General features: G+C 45.8%; 7 protein-coding genes and 1 non-coding gene across 8 annotated transcripts; 7 read left to right on the top strand and 1 right to left on the bottom strand.

Moving 5' to 3' along the window:
- The first annotated feature begins 280 nt into the window (after window positions 1-280).
- On the top strand, window positions 281-373 carry METBIDRAFT_t68. The gene has a single exon. It is a non-coding gene; the product is annotated as a tRNA-Arg (tRNA).
- Window positions 374-1382: 1009 nt separating this feature from the next.
- Window positions 1383-5918, top strand: GDB1 (bifunctional 4-alpha-glucanotransferase/amylo-alpha-1,6-glucosidase; the record flags this gene model as incomplete). Its single annotated transcript, XM_018859442.1, has 1 exon — window positions 1383-5918. One exon carries the CDS (start codon window positions 1383-1385, stop codon window positions 5916-5918), a length of 4536 nt encoding a protein of 1511 aa, XP_018713911.1.
- Window positions 5919-6524: 606 nt separating this feature from the next.
- On the top strand, window positions 6525-8493 carry ALD6 (Ald6p). The gene has a single exon (XM_018853787.1). It carries the CDS (start codon window positions 6733-6735, stop codon window positions 8362-8364), a length of 1632 nt encoding a protein of 543 aa, XP_018713910.1. The 5' UTR covers window positions 6525-6732; the 3' UTR covers window positions 8365-8493.
- A 1943-nt stretch (window positions 8494-10436) lies between these two features.
- Window positions 10437-11426, top strand: HAP41 (Hap41p; the record flags this gene model as incomplete). The annotated part of the gene is made up of 1 exon (XM_018859441.1): window positions 10437-11426. The coding sequence occupies one exon, from the start codon at window positions 10437-10439 to the stop codon at window positions 11424-11426; it is 990 nt and encodes a 329-aa protein (XP_018713909.1).
- A 777-nt stretch (window positions 11427-12203) lies between these two features.
- On the top strand, window positions 12204-12470 carry METBIDRAFT_34727 (signal peptidase complex subunit 1; the record flags this gene model as incomplete). Its single annotated transcript, XM_018856514.1, has 1 exon — window positions 12204-12470. The coding sequence occupies one exon, from the start codon at window positions 12204-12206 to the stop codon at window positions 12468-12470; it is 267 nt and encodes an 88-aa protein (XP_018713908.1).
- On the top strand, window positions 12460-14280 carry XKS1 (xylulokinase; the record flags this gene model as incomplete). The annotated part of the gene is made up of 1 exon (XM_018858531.1): window positions 12460-14280. The coding sequence occupies one exon, from the start codon at window positions 12460-12462 to the stop codon at window positions 14278-14280; it is 1821 nt and encodes a 606-aa protein (XP_018713907.1).
- Window positions 14281-14418: 138 nt separating this feature from the next.
- METBIDRAFT_228448 (uncharacterized protein) lies at window positions 14419-15982 on the top strand (the record flags this gene model as incomplete). The annotated part of the gene is made up of 1 exon (XM_018855207.1): window positions 14419-15982. The coding sequence occupies one exon, from the start codon at window positions 14419-14421 to the stop codon at window positions 15880-15882; it is 1464 nt and encodes a 487-aa protein (XP_018713906.1). The 3' UTR covers window positions 15883-15982.
- Window positions 15983-16023: 41 nt separating this feature from the next.
- Window positions 16024-17034, bottom strand: METBIDRAFT_76448 (SDR family oxidoreductase; the record flags this gene model as incomplete). Its single annotated transcript, XM_018858530.1, has 1 exon — window positions 16024-17034. One exon carries the CDS (start codon window positions 17032-17034, stop codon window positions 16024-16026), a length of 1011 nt encoding a protein of 336 aa, XP_018713905.1.
- Window positions 17035-17921: the final 887 nt, after the last annotated feature.

The following is a 17921-nucleotide window of genomic DNA, read 5'->3' as shown; positions in this document are numbered from 1 at the left end:
ACTATATAACGAATATATATAAAAAACCTTTAAACAGCTCCCAGCTACGTACCAAGTGTCTTAGCTCGGCCCGTCCCCTTCCGTTAGTCACGGCCTGGACAGTCCTCATGGCATTCATCTGATTAAAGGGGTAGGCTTAGATTCCAAGCATACAGAAGCCTATGATATATAGTATAAAATGAGTATTCCAAAATATTCAAAGCACTTGGACCTTCAAAATGAAAATCTATGCGCAAACTAAAAGGTATATTAGAGCTGAGAGAAGATTAGTCAAGCTTCGTTCCTCATGGCCCAATGGTCAAGGCGTCTGGCTACGAAAGTAACCACTTCTGTTGGAACCAGAAGATTCCAGGTTCGACTCCTGGTGGGGAAGCTTATTTTTTAATTGTTTTTGCTTGCCAACCTTTAAGATGTCTTTTACCAACAACTCGCAACATTTATTTGTTTGGTTGAATCAGGTAAAGGAATGAGGCCTGATGGTAAACGAACAGGGATGAAGGACAAATTTCGGCGCTCTCAATAATTTTTCTCAATGTTCGCGTAATTAGCGAGAACAAGGACAGCGGCGCATTTTTTGCTGGCTTTTTTCAGAGAAATAAGCAATGAGAACTCTATCCAAGACAGCATGAAAACATACATCCGAACAGTAGGCACTCGGACTTAAGAAGCGTAAGAAGTGACGAAGAAAGAAAAACGGCTTATTAAGAAAATCGTATGCTTGGAGGCACGTGTTTTCCACGCTAGTTTTGAAGTGGGGTAAATCTCGTATGATAAGAAAGCGCCGACGCCGAAGTTGCGGGTCTAAATTTACTTGCAGGCTCTGTGCGCGCAGAAGTTTTCGCATGACCAGACAATTTCAATTTAAACTTTTCGAGAGATATAGACCGCCTACCAAGTGTAACAGGAAGATAAGATTCAAGTACGCTCAATAATTTTTGAGCTTACGTTTGTTTTTGTAACACATCATCGTTTTGAGTGCAGCCAAAACCTTTCATGGGACAGGTGGAAGCAATGTGTTGAAGCTTCATCTGCATGAGGGCTTCCGCGTCTTTATATCCCGGATCTGGCTGGGGTTGCTGGTTATCGGAAGTGGGGCATATATAACAGTCGGCAGATCGCCGAGGCTCAAACATTTCGAATAGTCCTACCATCATAAGGACGTAAAGGAAAGCATAGAAGAGAGACTTCAACGTGAAATAGATCACGTTTTTAAATATTGCAACTATACATCAGGCTTCAATTTGCCCACCGGTTGATCATCAGTTTTCGTGATTTCTGTGTTTTTAGTTCCCACGAAGAGGTACATCATCTTTTGAATATTGGCTTGAACACCATAAAATTTCTGACGCTTTAGTTTCAATATAGAAGTCTAAAATATCTCTATGACGCAAACAATCCTTCTTCGTCTCGCTGACAATGGGAAGCCCATGCCAAATCGTGCAGTTCAAAACGGCGTATTGATCTTGCCCTCTGTCCCAAAAGGCAGAAAGAAGGGCGAAGCGTTGTTCAATTTGGTCGTTAGGATCGATGCAGGATCGTTGATTACAAATAATGGCAAGCTTTTGGTCAACGTTCCTGAAAGTTCGGAGGACGCATTCGACAGACACTCGTACAGAGAGTATTCTTTGGACTCGTCTTTTCACCAGGATATATCTATCACTATTCCTATCTATAACCCTGGCCCCTATTCTTACTTCATCAAGTATCATGTGGGAGAAGAAGAAAAATCAAGCGATCTTTTCTTTTTCAATGTGCCCCCTCAACTCATGGTTGGCAAAAGACACATCCAGTTTAACTCCATAAACGTTCAAACAGTGATTTCAAAATGGGCTGGGCTGCTTAATAAATGGCCAGCATTATTCTCCTACATAGCCAAGAAGGGCTACAACATGGTCCACTTCACACCGTTGCAACAGAGAGGGTCCTCCAACTCTCCCTATTCGATCTTTGATCAGCTTAAATTTGATCCTTCGTTGTTTAAATCAAATGATCAGGCAGCTGAATTCATTTCGGGTCTTATGAATAAACACTCTTTGTTATCACTAACAGATGTTGTGTGGAATCACACAGCAAACAACTCAGACTGGATCCGCCAACATCCAGATATTGGGTACAATCTGGAAACCGCACCCCACCTTCGTCCTGCAATCGAATTGGATGAAGCTTTGTCGAAGTTTTCTGACAGATTCGCCGATCTTGGTTTGCCAACTGAAATTAAATCCGAAAGGGACTTATCTCTAGTCCTAGGTGCACTTAATGAACATGTTATTGATCCCCTTAAGTTGTGGCAGTTCTACGTTTTCGACAAAGAAAGAACTTTAAACGAAATAAACAAGCTCGGAATGTCAGTGAAACCCGCGGAAATTCCACCTTCTGTTGACCAATCGAACTTGCTGGAATTGTCACAATTTGTTCTCAAGAGTGCCAACAAGAATCAAAAGCCAATTATTTCTGATAGGTTTGCAAACAAGTTGGACGCCGAAAAAGTTTTGGCTATTTTGTTGTCGGTAGTGGGATCTGACTCCGAAAAGATTTTGCAGAAAGCTTCTACTGTGATTGATGAAATAAACTCCGAGCTTTACAAAGAGTATGATAATGATGTTCAGTCTATCAAGAAGCAAGTTGAGGACAGGGCACGCTTCATGAGACTTGCTGACAATGGTCCAAAATTAGGGTTGATAACTTCGGAGAACCGATTCACTGAATCTTACTTTACACGATTCGCAGATGAAAATGGCAAGAGTTGGGCGTTGGCTAACAATGGCTGGATTTGGGGCGGGAATCCACTTGTAGATTTCGCCTCTGACAAGTCAAAAGCCTACTTGAGAAGAGAAGTTATTGTTTGGGCTGATTGCGTTAAACTCAGATACGGAGAATCTTCGAATGACTCACCCTACTTATGGAAACGCATGACAGAATACACCAAACAATGTGCCAAGGTTTTCAACGGATTTAGACTAGACAATTGTCATTCGACGCCCTTGCATGTCGGAGAATCTTTGTTGGCCGCTGCCCGTTCGGTAAACCCAAATCTTTACGTTGTTGCCGAATTATTTACTGGCTCGGAAAGTATGGACAAGATTTTTGTTGAAAGATTAGGCATCAACTCATTGATCCGCGAAGCTATGCAAGCAGGTTCTGTTGACGAGTTATCAAGACTAGTACACAAGCATGGAGGTAGACCAATAGGATCCTTTTCTTGGTTGCCCTTGGATGACGTTGCCTATCCTGCTGAAAAGGAACCAATTTCTGGAAAGTTTTCACAGAGTAATTCTGAATTGGAGATCCCGAAAATCCTTACTTACCAAGCGCCGCATGCCTTGTTCATGGACTGCACTCACGATAACCAAACCCCAGCTCAAATTAGAACAGTTGAAGATACTCTTCCAACAGCTGCATTAGTATCTTTTTGTTCCTCTGCGGTGGGCACAGTCTTTGGATATGATGAGACATACCCCGAGCTACTTGACGTGGTTGGTGAGAAAAGGCAATATAAGTTTGATGAGAATTGTGGTATTGCCTTGGCGAAGCAGAAACTAAATGCTATTCGTGACTCACTTTCTTGCGAAAGCGATGATTCTTTCAATGATCAAGAAATGTACATTCACCACGAGGGGCAATATATCACCATTCAGAGATACAACACAGTCACTGGAAGGGGATGGTTTTTGATTGCAAGATCTCATTTTGAAGAAAACCCGAATGGACAAGTTTTAACTCCTGTGGAGTTGAAAGGAACTGAAGTGAAGCCCGAGTTTGCTTACGTTCTCGAAAAAACTGGAAATTACACGAATAACTCGAACTATTTGACAGGAATTCCCACCAAACTTGTCGCGGTCGATAGTCCAAGATTGGATAGTAACGGTGCCGACACCTTTATAAAGATCGACGACTCATTCAAAGCTGGAAGTATCGCAGTGTTTTCGACCAGAATCCCTGCAGCTGATGCGTCACTTGATAAGTTTGTCAAAGAGGGTGCGTTACAAGCTTCATTGAATTTGAACCTCTACGACCTCAACGCTATATTGTTCAGGTCAGAGCCAGAGGAAAGAGATGCTAGTGGAGGTGCTGATGGCACGTACAATATTCCTCAACATGGAAACTTGGTATATGCTGGATTGGAAGGGTGGATCAGCGTTCTTAAACATGTCATCTGGGAAAATGATCTTGGTCATCCTGTTTGTGATCATTTGCGGAGTGGTTTGTGGGCAGCAGACAACATCGTTGACAGGTTGGATAAATACAGCCAAAGCTCAGAAAGTTTGAGACACTTTCAACTGTGGCTTAGGTCAAGAACAGAGGCTATCAAAGAGGTGCCATACTTTTTGAGGCCCCATTATTTTGCTCTTGTTGTCGGGGTTGCTTATGAGGCTGCTCGTTTCAGAGCTTTAAGATTGCTTGACGACAATATCAAGGCGTCGACTAACTTTGTTCAAAGTTTGGCACTCACTTCCGTTCAGATGTGTGGATTGATGAACAACACCTCATTGTTTCCCAACGAACAGAAGGCCTGCTTGGCTGCTGGGCTTCCTCATTTCAGCAATGACTATATGAGGTGCTGGGGACGGGATGTATTCATATCATTTCGTGGGCTCTTGATTGTTCCTGGAAGATTCAACGACGCCAGAGAGCATATTCTCGGCTTTGCAAAGACATTAAAACATGGTTTGATACCAAATTTGTTGGATGCTGGCAGAAACCCTCGTTACAATGCTAGAGATGCCGTTTGGTTTTTTGCTCAAGCTGTCCAAGAATATGTGACGTTTGTTCCGAACGGCCATAAAATATTGGATGAAAAAGTATCACGCAGATTTCCTCTAGATGATACATGGATTCCATGGGACCACGAAGAAGCATTTAGCCACGAAACCTCCATAAGAGACGTTCTTTTCGAAATTTTGTCTCGCCATGCCAAAGGAATAAGGTACCGTGAGGCAAATGCTGGTCCCAATTTGGATTCGCAAATGAGCGATGAGGGCTTCAATGTTCTGATACATGTCGATTGGTCCACAGGTCTCGTTCACGGTGGTTCTCAATACAATTGTGGAACGTGGATGGACAAAATGGGAGAGAGTGTTAAAGCTGGGTCTAGAGGTGTTCCGGGCACTCCAAGAGACGGAGCAGCGGTTGAACTTCAAGGTCTTCTCAAAAGCACGTTAAGATTCGTGAACACCTTAAACAAAAAAGGCTTGTTTGACTACACATCTGTGGAAAAAGAAGACGGGTCAAAAATCACTCTAAAGGACTGGGAACAGTTATTGCAAGACAACTTTGAGAGGTGCTTCTACATTCCCGAAGATCCGGCGGAAGATTCCAAGTTTGAGATCAATTCTGTAGTTGTCAACAGAAGAGGAATCTACAAAGATCTTTTTCACAGTGGCAAAGAGTATGAGGATTACCAGTTGCGAGCTAATTTCCCGATAGCTATGTGCGTTGCGCCAGAGCTTTTTACTGAAGGAAGGGCTAAGAATGCGATAAACATAGCGGACAAATACATTCGGGGGCCTGTTGGAATGCGGACATTGGATCCATCCGACTGGAATTACAGACCTTACTATAACAATGGAGAGGATAGCGACGATTTTGCAACCTCAAAGGGTCGGAACTATCACCAAGGCCCGGAGTGGGTCTGGTGTTTTGGGTATTTCATTCGTGCATTCTTGTACTTCAACCATGTGGCGGAAAACGAGGGTAAACCTTCTAGTGAAGTTTTACAAGCCGTCAACTTGAGACTAAGGGGGCACAAGAAGTGGATTCGTGAAAGTGAGTGGGCGGGATTGACGGAGCTCACCAATAAAGATGGTGAACTTTGCAAAGACTCGAGTCCCACGCAAGCATGGAGTACATCATGCTTGCTAGACTTGTACTATGATCTCTGGAACCTCCATGTTTACAATGCAGAGGAGGGAAAGAAATAATAGAGATAGAGCCCATAATTTTGGGAATAAGACAGTATTATAGATTGATTGAATAGCAAATATCTCTTGAGGTCTCATTTCGCAATCGTTTCTTGCAACATTTCCGCGGTGCTGCAGACACCGCCGCATTTCGGACCGCGAGGTCGACCAACAGTTCCCTGATCGGGCAGGTAAATGCTCCCGGTGGCTTATCGCTACCATTGTAGCGGACGCAGACACGCGACTGGTGGAAATGTTTAATTGATTCACGTGAATTCCAGACATGTTTGAGAGGAGAGTTCGAATTCTGGAAGAGTGTTACATTATTCGCTGGAAAGAAGCTCTTGCATGCACCCATAATGTTTTTTTTTTTGACAGCTTTTAAGCTCCCACGAATAGGGGCCTGAACACTCTCCATTATTAGTGTGCGGCAGGATATGTTCTGCGGCGCCGTGGACTTGCTGCGGCGGCCAGATTGTACTTTGGGTCCATCCAAAACTGGCCAGAAGCAATAGTCTTTGGGAAGACAGCCCTGGCTGCTGAGACTAAAACGAATCCAAGCCGTACTTCTTCAAAAAGAAAAAAGACCAGACAAAACGAAACAAAAAAAAAAAACAGACAGTTTAACCTGTTCTTCCTTTCATGGTCGAGAACAGTGTGGGGAAAGATATTTCCGCGGGTAGCGGGTTCCGCTTGGGCCATGCAGACCACATGGAAGCGGAGCCCGATTCGCGATCAACGACTTATAAAGCCTGGGCCATATGCTGAGTGCACTTTTTCCACAAAAGCACCCAGTGTTTCAGCCTAAAAAACACATCTTGTTCGAGTCATCCCGATGTTGAGATTTGCTTCCAAATCGGCGCAAGCCGGCCTCAGGAGAAGTGCCAGATACGTCTCCACACTCACGCTCAATTCGTCTGCTCTGAGCTACCCCACAAAACACGTGGAACAAGGCACGGAGCCCTACTTGACACCATCGTTCCACAATGGGCAGCTTGTGAAATCCACGTCCAAAACGTGGTTTGAAATCCACGACCCCGCCACGAACCAGGTAATTTCCAAGGTGCCCCAGTCAACGGCCCAGGAGTTGGAGGACGCCGTGGCTTCTGCCGAGAAGGCATTCCACACTTGGAAACAGTACTCGATCATCAAGAGACAGGGAATCGCGTTCAAGTTCGTCGAGTTGTTGAAGAAGAACCACGACCGCATTGCCGCCATGATTGTGTTGGAGCAAGGCAAGACGTTTGCCGACGCCAAAGGAGATGTTTTGCGAGGTTTGCAGGTGGCCGAGGCTGCGTGCAACGCCCCCAATGATCTCATGGCGTCTTCCTTGGAGGTTGCTTCCGACATGGAGACCAAAATGGTGCGCGAGCCGCTCGGGGTCGTGGGCTCCATCTGCCCATTCAACTTTCCGGCAATGGTGCCCTTGTGGAGCTTACCCCTTATATTGGTGACCGGCAACACGTGTGTTCTCAAGCCCTCGGAACGAGTGCCTGGCGCGGCCATGATAATTGCTGAATTGGCTGCTGAGGCGGGCGTTCCCCCAGGCGTCTTGAACATTGTGCACGGGAAGCACGCCACTGTGAACAAGATTCTTGAGGACCCCCGCATCAAGGCCATCACGTTCGTCGGCGGCGACAAGGCGGGCAAGTACATCCACGAAAAAGGCACCTCTTTGGGGAAGAGAGTGCAGGCCAACTTGGGCGCCAAGAACCACTTGATTGTGTTGCCCGACGCAGACAAAAGCCACTTTATCAATGCCTTGAACGGCGCTGCTTTCGGTGCTGCAGGTCAGCGTTGTATGGCCATATCTGTCCTAGTCACAGTGGGCGAAAAAACAAAGAAATGGGTCGAAGAGGTCGCGTCGGATGCCGCCAAATTGAGAGTTGGGTCTGGTTTCGACTCCTCCTCGGACTTTGGGCCCTTGATCAACCCTGAATCGTTGACCAGAGCCACGGAGATCATCAGGGATTCCGAAAAGGACGGAGCCACCGTTTTGCTCGATGGAAGAAACTTCAAACCGGAGGACGCCAAGTTTTCCAAGGGCAACTTCTTGGGCCCCACCATCTTGACTGGCGTCAGGCCAGGAATGAGGGCCTACGACGAGGAGATTTTCGCGCCTGTCTTGGCAGTGGTGAATGTCGAGACCTTCGACGAGGCCATCGAGTTGGTGAACTCAAATCGCTACGGCAACGGAGTTGCTTTGTTCACACAGTCCGGCGCCGCTGCTCAGAAGTTTACCAAGAATATCGCGTGCGGCCAAGTGGGAGTCAACGTGCCCATCCCCGTGCCATTGCCAATGTTTTCTTTCACGGGTAACAAGGGCTCGTTTCTCGGCGATTTGAACTTCTACGGGAAGGCCGGGGTCACCTTCTTGACGCAGCCAAAGACCATCACGTCCTACTGGAAGACCAGCAATGTGGATGAGGTCTTGAAACCCTCCACATCAATGCCCATTCAGAATTGAGCCACGTAGAGTCCATCCTGTTTTTGGTTTATAGGCTTCTCAAATTGCATTCACACGAAGAAGATGAAACGACGCATGGCGCGTGAATACTATAATCAGGTGCGGCGGCCGGGCGGAGGAATAGCCTAAATGCCATTTCTTGATCCCGGGGATAGGTCATGTGTTAGGCCCTAGGCGCTGAATACAGTCAGTTCCGGCAACATGTAGTGTGGGCCGTCGTATTCTGCATCTTACTATTATTTCTGAGTTGAGTATGGATGTTGGTTCGTGACTGCAAGTCATGCGCCAAGCATCGCCCTTTAGCTCAGGTCGGGCGGAAAGCGGGTCTTTATGCGAAAGACGCGTTGGATGGGCGCTCCATCGTTTCCATTTTCAACCCCGTAAGTGGGGTGTACTGGTTTAAACTTTGGAACATGCGGCGCCGGCCCCGCCAGCATCAAGGCAAATTACATTCGGGGAGGCCGCTGAGACTCCCGCAAAGACCCCCTCGCCAGCAGTGCGATTGCTTATGTCAGTTGCAATACCCCCTGGCCAAAGCTGAAACGGTTGTAGGCCCGAATTTATTAGGGTATTCGCACGAGCTTTCCGGGGCATTCCCGGAGGTACACTCCCGTCGCCTCCCGGGCCTGGGTGCTGGTTAAAACACAATACTTCTCATAGTCAGGTTCCATTCGAGCCTCGCCTTGAGGCGCACACACTTGAGCTGGAAGCTCCACAACAGCTTCGCCCAACTCTAACCGCACGCGGGACTAATGCTCTGCGTCTCCCAAACCGGAGTTACATTGAGTGGAGGTGTGATGGAACACGCGTAAGACGCGGCGCCGACCCGAAGATGCAGTCGGTGGCGCGACCGAGTCGAGAAAAAAGAAAACTTGTGGCTGGTTGTGTGACTCTCAAAAAAGATTGCGAGCGCGTGCGCATGGCCATTGCGCTGGCGGTTTGATCCACGGATATTGCCATCAGAGCAAGAGCGGGCATTGACGGGCTGAGGTGGTGGAATGTCGATATCTCCGTTTGAGGCGAATTTGGCTGCAGAGGAAAAGATTTTCGACTCCCCGGCTGGTTTCTGGCTTGGAGGTCGGGCTCCGCTGCCGGTGATTATTTGTGGGGTCGCATTCGGCAAGTTTAACTCCGAGGCCCTAGAGATTTACCCCTGGGGCAGGAGATATCCGGGGTTAATCACGCACCAATGAGACAAAATTTGAAGTAATACGAAGTCACTGCAGCGCGATGGCAAGAGACTCCCGGGCCAACACCGAACAAAAATAGAAAAAAAAAAATAGAATTCAAACAATAACATTGCTTCTAAAAGCAATAAGGTGATCGGCGACACATGATGGCAAATCCAAAGTGGAATGTGCTAGTTCGGTTTCCACTGTTCGAGCACTGAACGAAAGGAGAGATGCTACTCTGCACTTGGAACCTTTCTTGAACCATGACTTTCTTCTAGAGACTCAACCGTGGTTGCGACACGAAGACTGTATGGGACAGCGATTCTGTAGATTTTTTTTTTCACGTTTCCGGCTGCGTCGCGCGCACCCGATTTCTCCCGCACCGGTGTTAAGGGCCGGTGTTGCAAGCGATGTAGATCCGAGAAAAATAGCGAGCACCTAAATACTACCGTTGCGCCCGTTCGTCCTCTGCTTCTTTTGCCCTGATTTCACCACATCGCAAGAAAAGATCCATCGGTCTCTTTTCTGCTTTCTTGCTCTAACATTTCCTTTACGGTCCATCTTATTCTTATTTATTTTCCACAGTCATTGGAGGACACAAGCCTATTAGCTATTGCTCTTGCTTTGCCATTTTTCAGCACTAGAGCAATTCTACTCTCCAATAAATTAGAGAGCAAACCCCGCAAATTCAAAGAACAAAGACTCAGGAACCACAGTCGGCTCTTTTCTTTTAGACTATTTCTCAGGCTGTCGGTGCACTCACAATCATTGTCCACTGGCTTTTTTCACAGACTCTGAAGGAGATATATTCCACCGGTACAATTTTCGGCGAAGCAGGCAAAAGCCCGAAATAGTCCATCACTTCACAATCCACGGTCTTAGCATGGAACCATCTCAAGAATGTCTTGCCCTTTAGATTCACAGCCCATTTTGACCATCACCACCTCAAAAAATTGGGTGCTACCTCCAAGACCCAAGAACGTGCGCAAGAGTAAACCTTCTCTGGAGAAGAAAAAGGTCAAACAGCAGACCGCAAGAGCACAAAATGCACCCCTGTGCCCAGGGAAAGTGGCAGAGGTGAAAAAAGAAAGGCTGCAGATAGCGCATCCGTGCCCTGCTCCGCTGATACCCAACTCAGCCAGCTCGTCTGCTTTGGACTCTCCAGACGAGCTTGCAGCCCGCATTCAAATTATAAATAACGAGAACTACCAGCTCAAGACGAAGCTACTACTGTTGATTCATGACTACAAAAGCCTCAAGTCGCTCGTGACGTCGCCGGCAATACCGGAAACGCCTCCCGTTGAGATTCTATACGATACCACAACCACTGCACGGAAGCGCGTGTATCCAGAAATATGCGACGACATGAACGGTCTCATATCCGACATGAGCGGTCTTTCTCACGCAAGCCCCCATTCGGTTGTGTCTCCGATTGATCAAGAGCTGGACCAATCCGGCTTTGAGATGGAATTGTTCAACTTCATAAACCTCGAGCAAGACCCTCTCGAGAACATTGGCGAAGAATACGAGGCAGAATTGCGCGATCAGGATGAAGATGACGAGGAAGACTCAGCAGCGTTGTCCAGACTGCTGTCGCCTACTTCTGACTCCGACGAGAATCTGCTCATGACCACACTCACAAGATCGACTACAGTCTCGACGACGAATTCCGTCATGGAGAAAAAACCATTTTCTCAGAATTTCAAGTTTCATGACCTTCCTGAATTCTCTGAAGAAGACTACGCTTTTCTGTTTGACAAATCCTTTTCTCCGGAAAAAATGATGTCGGTGATTGAAGAAGACCAGTACAATCAAGTCGCCGATTTCTTAGAGGAGAAGTTGATGAGTAATGACGTTCAGTATTACGTGGAGAAAAACCACAATTCATGAAAGGTCAGGCGTGTGCCTGGCCGACTATTCCGGACAAAACCAGGAGATTTTGGCTCCCCGGAAACGACCACCTATTATTTATTGTCTTATGATTTTAATGTGACTATGTTTGCAGCAAAAAAAAAAAGAATCTGCATCTGCATCAGCCTTGTTCTATGGAATAAGTCTTTCAAGCAACTTGTTTCGTAGTAAGTAGTAGAGCCCAAATGTCGGGTCTTGGGGATTGTGATCTTGGACTCGCGGGTGGTCATTGAAGTTTACGTGTGTCATCTATTTTCTTCTTGCATCCGTCCTGAGACATTGAGACAAAGTGTGGTTGCACGCATACCAAACTGTTTGATGAAGTGGGGCATTGCTGCCCTTGTAAAAACAACATGTGTGTCAACAGAGCCTAACTACTACGTTTCGATCACATGACAGCCTCGGTCGGTCAATTATCGTTTGCGTATAATTCGGGCAGACGGCCTATAGATCAATCGCGAGAGGCTCGCCGGTGGGGAAAGCAGTTTGCATTTGGAGGCCACATGTTCAAACCAAAAAGCAAGATGTGTCAGGACAAAGAAAACTGTTTATGTTGATCCGTAAGGACACTAGAGGCTTTTTGAGAAATGCATGAATTTTGCATAAATCAAAATGAAGCGATTGACCTTCCCGGGTCGTGCGCTATCCAAGAAGCCACGGCTCCTGTTGGGGCCCGTCTCACGAATAGCAACGTCTTCGATCTTCATACATATAAGTACCATTACCCCACTCAATCGAATTTTGAAGTCTTCTCAAATGGAATCAATTGGCAAGGCAATCAGTACCGCTATCGAATTTCCCATTGATTTCGAGGGCCAGAAAAAAGCATCGCAGTACACCTCTCTTTTCCTCTACGTGTCCGTGATTGCCAGTGTTTCAGCTGGCTTTTTGACCCAGAACATTTTACACATTTTATACGTTCTTGCCACGTGTATCGCAGTAACTGCTCTTGCTATCTTACCAGCTTGGCCAGCATACAAGAAAAATCCTACTCAGTGGTTACAAGTGAAATATGACTTATGATACGTCATCTGCTTTGTTTTTGGGCTTCGACTTGTCGACTCAGCAGCTCAAAATCATTGTCACAGACAAAGACTTGCAGGCCCTTGCTACATACAACGTGGAGTTTGATGCTGAATTCAAAGACAAATACAAAATAAAGAAGGGTGTTTTGTCCGACGAGGAGTCAGGTGAAATTCTATCTCCTGTGCACATGTGGTTAGATGCCATGGATTATGTATTTGATTTGATGAAGAAGGACAGCTTCCCATTTGAAAAAGTTAAGGGCATAAGTGGCTCCGGAATGCAACATGGCTCTGTTTTCTGGTCCAATTGTGCTGCCTCTCTGTTGGATAAAATGCACGAGTTCGACTCATTGTCCGACGCGCTAGGCAATGCCTTTGCCTGTGACACCTCTCCAAATTGGCAGGACCATTCCACTGGCCAAGAAATTGAAGATTTCGAAAAAGTCTCGGGGGGTCCTGATAAATTGGCAGAGACTACAGGTTCGAGGGCACATTACCGGTTCACTGGCTTGCAGATTCGTAAATTAGCTGTGCGGTCGGGAAAAGATGTCTTTGAAAACACCGATAGAATTTCTTTAGTATCAAGTTTTATTGCCTCAGTGCTTTTGGGGAAGATCGCTCCAATTGAAGAAGCCGATGGATGTGGTATGAACCTCTACAACATAGCAGCTTCTAGATACGACGAAGAATTGCTTTCTGTGGCCGCTGGCGTACATCCCTTGCTTGACAAGAAATCAGAGGCTGAGAAAAATGAAGGCGTGGAGAAACTTAAGCGAATGCTCGGGGACGTCGAACCTGTTAGCTACAAACATTTGGGAACAATATCATCCTACTTTGTCAAGAAGTATGGATTTTCCCCTGATGCAAGAATATTTTCATTCACTGGTGACAATTTAGCGACTATTATTTCTTTGCCATTACAAAAGAATGATGTTTTGGTTTCTTTAGGAACTTCCACGACTGTACTTTTGGTGACTGAAAACTACCAACCTTCTTCGCAATATCATCTTTTTAAGCACCCTTCAATCAAAAATGCTTATATGGGAATGATTTGTTACAGCAATGGTGCTTTGGCAAGGGAGAAAGTCCGTGATGCAGTCAATGAAGAATATGGCATTACAAATGATTCATGGGATAAGTTTAACGAGGTTTTGGACAAATCGGAAGACTTCAAGAACAGATTGGGTGTTTATTTCCCAATTGGAGAGATTGTGCCAAATGCACCCTCTCAAACAAAGAGAATGGAAATGGATTCACATGAGCATATTCTGGAAGTTGACTATTGGGACTTGGAGTATGATGTTAGCTCCATTGTTGAATCACAGACTGTGAGTTGCAGGGTCCGAGCCGGCCCAATGCTTCACAGCTCCAAAAAATCTTCCAACAGCAAATCCCGGACTGATGAGGAAGTCACTGCACTCATTGATGAGCTTCATTCACAATTCGGTGAAATCTTTACCGATGGAAAGCCACAAACTTTTGAGTCTTTGACGTCAAGGCCACGGAAAATCTTTTTTGTTGGAGGGGCTTCAAGAAACAAGAGCATCATACACAAAATGGCGTCGATTATGGGTGCGACAGAAGGGAACTATCAGGTTGAAATCCCTAATGCGTGTGCACTTGGAGGAGCTTATAAAGCAAGTTGGAGCTATGAATGTGAGAGCATGGATAAGTGGATACATTACAACGATTACCTCAATCAGAACTACAACTTTGATGAAGTTGATCACTTTGATGTGACAGATAAATGGGCCAACTATATTCCCGCAATAGGATTATTGTCCAAATTAGAAAACGCCTTGGACTAGGAATTAAACCTAAATATCGACTTTCAAAATTGCAATTATTCCGCTTTTAATATTACATGTATTGTGTCTCCATGGTGTGCGCGCATTCCTTGACCTCATCAAAACTTCACAGTGACTCACTTCTTCTAAGGGACATCAATGTTACGCTCGTTGCCAGGTTGCCGGCCATATCGTGGTATTCGTTGGAACAGTGGATTGGCTGCATTAACTGGCGATCTCCGGCTGGGAAAGCATGTGAGAAGTAGTGATGTTGAAAATGCGTTGACAAATCGAAAGATGACGACTTCAGACATCGAACATTTACATGAAATTTTGCGACTGAACATCGAGGAAGATATTGCAAATGAAGTATTGTATCATGGGCTACCACATGACTTTTCTCTATATTTCACTGCATCAAGAAGACCCCAGGGCCTTAAATTGAACAACAGAGCTCTAGAGCCTCTCATAAAACATAATCCCGGTCGCGTATTCAGCCTGACAGATTTATTAGCAAAGCATGGGGAATCTGTGAGTGATGCTGTTCGTATAGCTGTTGTGGATAAGTTATTGTGCGGAGAGAATTCTGAAGCTGATGATGTTGATTTCTCGCCCTCTGATACAAGCATTTCCAAGGCAATTGCCCTACTCAACGAGGTGTCTAATTTGTCGTTCTCCGAGGAAAGTTTGAGTAAATTAATTGAGGTTCTCCGCGAGAAAGGAGCCATCGCTGCTTTATCGATCTTGAAGATCGATGGACTTTATACCTGGCTTTATACGACGAAGCTTGCAACTGAAAAAGACCCACATGTCTTCTTGGCTTTATCCCAACTAATATTCACCCACGATCGCACTCTTTTAAGAAAGGAAACTTTGGGAAAAATCCTATCTTATGGAAGTTTAATGGAAAAACCAGATTCTACGTCGGCTCTTCAAAACTTCGTTTTGAGTGAACGGCCATTGGGGATCAAGGAGTACACGGATGCTGTGCTTGAATACGTAGAGGAACAAAAGTTGGACTTTGATAAAAAGGATCCAGAAGCGTTGTTTTTACGGATGCAACTCATGGAGACGTATGGCATAAACAAAGATGACGTTGACTCGGCCTTGCGCAAGTTTCACGAATATCAGACACATGAGAAATTTGGTATTGACCTCGTCCAAGCTAACATTGTCAAAGTATTCTGCTATCAATCTTTCAAGACAAAGAACGAAACCTTTATGAAAATCGCCGAAACTCTTGTGAGCCCAGAGGGCCTCGCGGTGTCTACTGTCGCCCAACTCATTCTCGCCAAAAGCCGCTTCTCATCCGAGAAGTCACTTGAGATTTACAATGAATACATAAATCTTGTCTCAAAGAAAGTGAACCCTGCCACTGGACGTTCTCCAACAGGTGTATTGACAGAATCACTAATGGTGGCGAGTCTCTATGATAATGACCGAGAATTTGCACAGCTCTTGTATGAGAAAGCGATTGTCAACGGGATAATTAGCAATGAACATGAAGTTGCATCGATCAAGAAGGTGTTCAAAACATACGGTGATTCGTATGTGGAAGACGACTGGAAAGTTGCGCAACCTGTTTTTGCAGAGTTTGTTCTTGAATGCATCAAGAAGGCTTGAATGTATACATATATATGAGTCTTACACATCTTACCATCTAGCTTTATGTGTGTTTTGAGTACTTCCAAATGTCAAATATCAGTGTGTAATTGCGTTGTATTGAAAAAGTACATTACATCATGCAAGTTGCAAACATGACTTTTATTTGTTGGCAGCCAAAAGCTGTCTGACCATGTCGGTGAGACTTGTTTCCAAATCCGTATACTTGAGTTTGAGGAGCTCGTTTGTCTTAGTATTATCGACGTTGGACAGCTGGTTTCTAATTTCCGCACCTGTGCCGGGATTTCCCGTTGGGATTTTACCCCTCAATGATTCAAAGTTGGCGTTGAGGATGTCAATCAAATCCTGGCCGGCAAATTTTTCACTCGCCAATACCAATCTTTTGTTTGACAAATCTTTTTCAAGAACCGCAATTTGTGCGTCCGCAACATCCCTCACATCCACGAAATAGCCACCAAGACCAGGCGCCTTAGATGTTGGTTTTAGCCTCAACATTCTGGCTATGATTTCCGAGGAAGTGTTGAGTGGAGCCCTGGCCTCGCTGTCGAATGCCTGGGGCCCGAAAACGAAGACAGGATTGATAGTGTTCAACGAAAAGGTTGGCTTTTCTTTAGCAACAAAGTCCCAAGCAGCTTTCTCGGCATACTTCTTTGATGCGATGAACGCCAGCTGGGGATTTGTTTTTGCTTCTTTCCAAGTGATTGGATTCCAAGACTCTTCATTATCGGCGTAAGATGGGTCTTTTGCCTTCGAAGCATCGAACATTGCCGCATGGGACGACGTGACAATGACCTTGGAGATTTGGGAACCATGGTTTTGGATGGATTTTAAGGCGTTGGTAGTTCCATTCACTGCTGGGTTGAGCAACTCTTTCTCCACATCCTTTGCCTTGAAGGTGAAAGGTGAAGCCAAGTGCAAAAAAGCATCCAAGCTCCGGTGTTTTTTTAGTGCTTCGTCAAAAGCACCTTCTGGTTCGATGTCGGGGACGACTTCGTAGGTGAATTTGCTGGAGTTGAACAAATTGGAGATATGGTCACCTTTCTCGGGGGACCTGACAGACCCAACCACTCTGTAGCCCTGTTTGAGCAAGTTATTGCAGATGTGCTGCGCTATGTATCCCGAAGCACCCGATACAAATACAGAGGAAACCATTGTCAGAATTATAATTTGACTTTGATCAAGGAGATGAAAGGGTAATGCACTCCGAACGCATATTTATACAGTTGAGCGCAAGCAACGAGGCAAGTGCACCCAGCTTATTGTCCCAGTTGGGTTGCGGTTGCGTGGCGCGGAAATTACGGTGCCCCAAAGAGGAAGTCACCTGTAGAACGGCGCAGTGCTGATAGCCCAGGACCCGACGGAGTTATGACCTTGCAGTGCGATGTCACCGGATTTATTCAAAGTTCAATGGTGCACATAATTTGCCAGAATTAGCAAGTCCCTCTATCTGCGAATGTCCAACAGATCTTTACTCAAGAAACGAACACTAAGTACCGAGGGCACTACATAGGTGTATGAAAAGTGGTGAGTTGAATGTTTCGAGATGTCTCCGGAGCCATACAGGAAATAGCTTGTCACGATGATGGTGGCGAAAGGGCTTTTGCATGTGGCGGGAGTGCGGACTATGGTTCGCAGTGGGTTGAGCCTTAGACTTCTTGGCCATTTGAGATACACCGGGGTCTTTTTCGCCATTTGTTTTTCATCTTGGTCAATTTATTGGAGGTGGAATAAAGAACTTTTTCTCGTGCTCAGTGGCACTGCACGTGAGACCATCTTGCCAGATATGGCGACGGAGAACCCGAAAAGTTGCTTCGTGCGAGGCACGGTCCGCAGCGGGGTGGTCAAGCCAGAACTGGAACGGGCCGCTTTTTTCTTACTCTTTCATGGAGTAGCAAAGGTTCCCATCGAAACTCGGCGTGCGTGTATACAAGAATATAACGGGCAGAGACACAGAGGATATAGGCCAACCTCTCACCGCACAGCTGGAGTCCTGGAAAACACCATTCTTCACATTCGAAGCCACTGAGAACAAGCTGTGG

The sequence above is a fragment of the Metschnikowia bicuspidata genome (assembly GCF_001664035.1).
Source record: "Metschnikowia bicuspidata var. bicuspidata NRRL YB-4993 chromosome Unknown METBIscaffold_1, whole genome shotgun sequence".
NCBI lineage: Eukaryota > Fungi > Ascomycota > Pichiomycetes > Serinales > Metschnikowiaceae > Metschnikowia > Metschnikowia bicuspidata.
Note: the sequence above shows the minus strand (reverse complement) of the source record. Positions and strands in the feature narration are given on the sequence as shown.